At 34.4% G+C, this 6,536-nt stretch overlaps 1 protein-coding gene across 1 annotated transcript in view; it reads right to left on the reverse strand.

Moving 5' to 3' along the window:
• Nucleotides 1-6,536, reverse strand: part of AP1AR (adaptor related protein complex 1 associated regulatory protein) — a 34,722-nt gene that overhangs the window by 7,114 nt on the left and 21,072 nt on the right. Inside the window, exons 2-3 of the mRNA XM_017881381.1 lie at nucleotides 2,776-2,824; nucleotides 1,255-1,280 (exon numbers count right to left, since the gene is read on the reverse strand). Coding sequence (XP_017736870.1) covers nucleotides 1,255-1,280; nucleotides 2,776-2,824 — 75 coding nt within the window. The remainder of the gene's footprint in view (nucleotides 1-1,254; nucleotides 1,281-2,775; nucleotides 2,825-6,536) is intronic.

Raw genomic sequence — 6,536 nt, forward strand, 5'->3', positions numbered from 1 at the left:
AAGAGAAAGACATGAAGACAAAAGCGACCTTTGCAAAGGAAAAGTAAGTTCTATGAAATGGAATGATATTTTACTGGGAGAACAAATGGCTAAAATAGCTTCCAAAATGTGTCCTATCAGATGAAAAATATGTATTATTATTTTATAAAAGAATTTTTACCCACATTAATTTGGGAAGAGCTGAGTTGAACAAGTTTAAGTAATTCAGTTTAACAATAGTTTATCTCAGAACCTTTTACATGCTAATTTACATTCTAAGACTAGAATTCTATACATACTCGAGAAAGGCTGGACTAAAGAATATATTTTTAAAGGAAAAGATTAATACATTTTCTTCTTTCTCTAGAAAACAAAAATGACAAAGTGTCAACTTGCAGTGTTCTTCTAGACTAACCAATTTTCAAGATGTAGAAAGTAGACCCAGGGAGGTTAAGTAATTTGCAGAAACGTACACAATTAATTTAGTGAAGTTGCAAATTAGCATACAAACTAAAGTTCTAACTATACCAATGCATAAGAAATGCTTCTTAGCCTTTTGACTAAGGTCAAATGTTGAAATATACACCACATTTTGCTGATTATAAAATGCACTCCCTTCATATTTTTAACACTTCTATATTTGAGAAGCATCTTAAAACTTGCTGAGTTTTATGAGATGAAATGTAGAAAATCAACATAAAGAAAAACTGATAAAAGAGATGATGGCTAAAGTCAGAAACTGTAGAATAAATATGTATAAAATCTGACATCAGAATCTATGAAAACTATAAAGAATGGGCCTACTCCAAAGCTGGGTGAAGTGGTACACACCGATGGTCCCAGCTACTCAGCTGAGGCAGGAGGACTGCTCGAGCCCAGGAGTTTTAGTCCAGCCTGGGCAACATACTGAGATCTTGTCTCTTAAAAAGAAAACAACAGCAACAACAAGAAAACAAAGGGTCTACTCTGGATTGTGAAGTATTTTACCTACCTAATGGCAAGAGGTTAGAAATACTAGAAGTACAACTTTCTGAAGTTCCTCGGGTTTCTGTATAATGCTTTAAAACCTGTATCGGTGTGTATAGTGTATCTTAGTATTTGGAATTATTTTCTAATATAAATTAGTAAAACAAGGAAATAATAAAGAACTAAAAGTAAAATAAAACTAGAAAATAAAATTCTAAAACAAAATAAAATTGTAAACATAATTGTTAGAACTAATGAGATGATCAATGAGAAAAATACAAGTTTTGTACTATTATGGAAATACTTACTTCATCACTTTCTACTAGATTCTCAAACTGAAAGGACAAAAAAGTAAGTGTTAGGAGGAATATTTGTCTTAGGTTATACACCTCGCAAGAAATTATGTTACTTTTTTCACTTAAAATAATGTATCTTTATATTTTAAGATATTTAATTCAAATGCCTCTTTAATACATCATTTCATTTGATATATTCAACAGTCCTAAAAATGGCCAAGGCAAGCATATACTATTTTAATTCATGACTTTCTATGAATGAAAATCAAACAGAATTATAGCAATTTTCTACATAAATCAGAACTAAAACTTTCATCTGAATTGAATATTTCATACAAGTATTTTCAGTCCATGCTACCAGAATATTCCACTTCACTTGACTTCAGAACAAATGTCATAAGAAGGAAAATTATTCAAGGAATGGGGACTAAAAGATACCCAAATAAGAATTTCCCAACACGTTTATATTCATCTATTCATTCATATAGTTATTTACTGAAAATCTACTAAATGGTCGTTACTATCCCCAAATACAATGTCTTTCTAGAGATAGGAATGTAAACAGTTTGATCATAATGTGATTAATACTATTATGTCAGTGACCTAATGAAAGCCATTACTATTATATCACTAAAATGTCTGCATTTTAAACATAAATAACTTGATAAGTAACCACCTGAAAGAAAAGGTGCTTTATTGTTAATACTGTTTGGTTTAAAGATTGAGAGGAAACAATGAATTCAAAAGGTTTAGAAAATTAAGGAATCTCTCTAAAAAGACAATAAAACTGTTAAAGTTATTATCTTTATCTTATTTTTATATTGGTTTGTGATTTTTAAATATCTAAATCCTGCCTTACACATTTCCTTATTAATACAGAAGGTCATGAAGTACAGTGTTCAAAGCTTTGGAGCCAGGCAGTTTGGACTAGAATTTAGGTTTTGCCACTTACAGGTTGTGTAATATGGCCCAATTTCTCCACCTGTCTAAGCCTCTGATTTTTCATCCATGAAACAGGGTGACCACCACCTGTTTACAACAGAGTTGTGATGACATTCTTAATTTATATGGTGGAGTAGCTAGTTTATACAGTAGGTAAGGAATAAATGGTAGTTTCTATTATTATATTTTACATTCAAAGAAAAAGTGACTCGGTGATTCTGCTGTGGAGTTACTTAAACTCAACTTCCTGCTTTGTTTCTGGACTTTCCCGGCTGGGGCAGGCCAACCATCTCTCATTATACCCACTGCCCTAGTGAGCCACTATTACTGACAGAAGAGTACCTTCTCCCTCACTTATGTAGGGTGGCGGGGAAAAGCTATTAGAAAAACAGAACCATAATCCTCTGCAAACTTCTTCCTATTCATTCCTTCCCCACTGCTCCAACTCTTTCAATCTTCACTAACATGAATACTATTGAAACATAAACAGTTCATTCTAAATTTGGGTCCAGATCTTTCCCTCTTTACAACAAAAAGCCCCTTCTGCCTTTCTGCAGGCACTTTTAATCCAATCAAATTAATGACTACTTACCTCTATTGTTAAGTGCTCACCTCTTGAGCATGTTCTAAAATACTTGGATCTGGGAAGGAAAACAGAATAACTTTAAAAAACACAAATAACTCTATTGATTGAATTAATATAGTAGCATAAAAGCATTTATTTCCTCAAGAGCAACTTCAAAATCTCTAACATAGTTATATTTATAAAAAAAGAACAACAAAATTTATCTAAGGATATAAAAGTCCAGATTTTAAACTTCATTATGGCTTTGTTTAGTCAACTAATATTTCTTTCTATTGGTACTAATATTTACTGTAATAATTTACTGTATTTACTACATTGAGTAGAATACATTTTAACATGTATCTCATTATTTTACTACATCAAGTACCTTGTCAAAATACTGATGTGTTAAATAATATATAAAAATATGTTCTCAGTTTTGTTAAAAATACACAAAACATTAACTATCTAAAACATTAACCAAAAGGATATATGTCAATATGCTAAGAGTAGTTATCTTTGGTGGTGGAATCATGTATCTTTATTCAAGACTTTGTTATCTTCCCATGCCCTCACGAATACAAGAGAGAAACAATGCATATATACATGTCAATGAAACAATCCATTACATTATTTTTTCCAACTAGGGCCAAATATTGACTTGAATCATTCTTTTCTGCCCCTATTAAACTTACATGTAGTCAAATAGGAATCTTCTTTATTATATCTTCTCCAAAGATATGTCTACATTCTAAATACTACAGCATCCAAGCTGGCTTCCCAGGACAGGGCCACTCACAGTCCTTTGTAACTGGAAGAGCCCGGAGATTGAGACTTTCAGTCAATGTGGCTCCTGTTACAGCTGCCAAAACTGATGGAGAACTCCATCCCTGTACAATGGGGATCCAAATGTACTAAGTGTTCCTAAAGCATCAGGATTCATGGACAGAAAGCACACTTTTAAGAAATAGGAAGAATCTTGGGGTTAGGACACATCAGAATTCGTTTGCTTTTCTTTCTTTTTTGGAGACAGGGTCTTACTCTGTCGCCCAGGCTGGAGTGCAGTGGCGCAATCCTAAGTCATTACAGCTTTGCACTCCTTGGCTCAAGTGATCCTCCTGCCTCAGCCTCCCCAGTAGCTAGTAAAACAGGCATGCACCACCATGCTTGGCCTCACTTATTTTTGTAGAGACGAAGTCTCAATATGTTACCCAGCCTGGTCTCAAACTCTTGGGCTCAAGTAATTCTGGGACTCCCAAAGTTCAGAATTCTTTGTATTATGTGTATGTGTGTGGATGAAGGTTTAGTGAAAGAGAATGTCATATCATGACTGAAGGAAAAAAAGAGCAATGAAATTATAGGAACTATTGTTCCTGCTATAATCTTTATCTGCTGATAGATGCAAATCTGTCTCATTGCCCACTAAGATCACTGGTAAAAAGCAAAGAATTTGGTATTACAGTTCCACAGATGTCATGGAGTATATCCAACATAAATGCAGTACCCTTAATCTTCTATCTAGTGCCTCCACTCTTAATCTCTTCTTTATTTCTCAAACAAATACAGAAATGAGTTGAACCTTCAGTAGTAGCACTGGGTTCTGGGATTAGGATTCCTGCTTACGGTGCTATATGCTTCTCTCCCTGCAACCATCACTATCTTCCGTGAATGAAGAATCTGTCTCTGATTAATGTTTCCTCCTCCAGGTTTACTGAGTGGTACAGCTGAATAATTAGAAATAAAGCTCAGTAATACTATCAATAGGAGCCATCAGTATGACTTCTCTGCTGTGGCAAAGCCCAAAGCTAAGTAGAATACTGTCGAAACCAAGGTAACTGTTATACTACATTTATATTAGATGGCAGAACACCATGTTCTAGTCTAATCGTACATAGATAATACAAACTAACTTTAGTAGTAGGCAAAAGTGTTATCTGTTGTAAATGTCTCCCTTTTCTGTCCCCTCTATTCACAGCCAGCTATAGTGAGGACACTCATGTTCTCACATGACTCTGAATTCCTGAGTATCTGACTAAGCTAGAATCAGTCAATCCCTCACACCTCATTTGACTGATTCAGGGTTACACAGAAACTGAGCAGGGAGAGACAATATCCTTCTAAGAGCTCTAGAGAGTTGCTGGGGATTATGCTTTCTGACAACATGCAATGAGAGGAATGAACTAAACTGAAAGAGTGCTCTGACAGCATCAAAATCATCCCTAAGAACCAGATGCATCCCACCCTGCTCATGGTTTTTGGTTATTAGTTGAGAAACCTAACATCCCTATTATAAATGCTACCCTTTGCCTAAGATAGTTTTAACTGGGCTTCCGTCCCCACAAAATCCTGATTAATAAACATGAATATAAGTGATATGACAAGGGAGCAAATTAAGAATAGCAATACATAAAACAAGAGAAAAGCAAAATGTATTTGGGAAAAAATTCAAACTTTCCTTTTAAAATGGATTAGATTGATACTTTGCTCACAAAATGCGTATCTTGACTCCTACCACAATAAAAGCTAAGATTATACTGACAAAGTAAGTATTCAATTTGGCAAACTCAGGGGTAACGTTTTTATCAGGGGAGCTTTATCCTGTAACTTATCTGAAAATACCAGAAACATAATATGTGTATATTTCATGAATTAAGAGTTACTTATTCAAGTATGCTTGAATTATGTTTATTTGTTCAAACATTATTGATGACTGAATAGGACCCTCAGACATGTGATGCATTAAATTCAGTCACTGACATTTTGCCAACTTCCAGCCATATAAAACCATAACTTTTCACATACTTTTCTATATTGTATGTAATATATATTTTAAAAATAATTAGAAAATCAACTTTCTAATGGTCTGAAAGGACCATTTCAGATTTCGGAGAGCTGTTAAGAAATGAAAAATGAAAACTCAAATCTTTCCTATTATTGGATGCTTAAAAGCCTAGCAAATTTGGAATATACCTTTTGCAATATTTCCTATAATAAACTATCCTGACATTTTCTGTTCTTTCCTTCAGTTTTGTTCTCGATGAGGCTCTTGGCAATCAATCCTTCACTACTTGCTCCTAGGTAAGGATGAGAATATAAGTGAAGGGTAAGCGGAAGAACTGGGGAAATGAATGGAAGTACTCAACTATTCAACTTTAAGTCAAGTTTTATACTTTTATTTCATAAGTATTTATCAAGTGCTTCTCAAGTGCCTGGCACTGTTCTAGGTGCTGGCAATACAACTGTCAATAAACAGATAAAGGCCCTGCCACCTTGGAGCTAACAATTTGGGAATTAATGACAATAAACACCTAGATAAATGCATCAGATGATAGTAATTGCCATGAAAGAAAAGTACCTCATGCTGTTTTCCATAAAGTTTGTACTAATTCACATTCCCACCAACAGTGGCTAAGTGTTTGCTTTCCCCCACATCCTCGCCAACATCTATTGCTTTCTAACTTTTCAATAATGGCCATTCTGACTGGCACAAGATGGTATCTCACTATGCAATATATACAGGTAAAAAATCTGCAGTTGTACCCCATAAATCTATAAAAATTATATGTATCTTTTTTGAGACAGAGTCTCACTCTTACCCAGGCTGGAGTACAGTGACTGGATCTCAGCTCACTGTAACCTCCACCTCCCGGGTTCAAGCGATTCTCCTGCCTAAGCCTCCCAAATAGCCGGGATTACAGGTGTAAGATGGTATCTCACTATGCAATATATACAGGTAAGAAATCTGCAGTTGTACCCCCTAAATCTATAAAATTATATATATATATATA

Source organism: Rhinopithecus bieti, unplaced genomic scaffold (assembly GCF_001698545.2).
Source record: "Rhinopithecus bieti isolate Rb0 unplaced genomic scaffold, ASM169854v2 scaffold_12077, whole genome shotgun sequence".
Taxonomy (NCBI): Eukaryota; Metazoa; Chordata; class Mammalia; order Primates; family Cercopithecidae; genus Rhinopithecus; species Rhinopithecus bieti.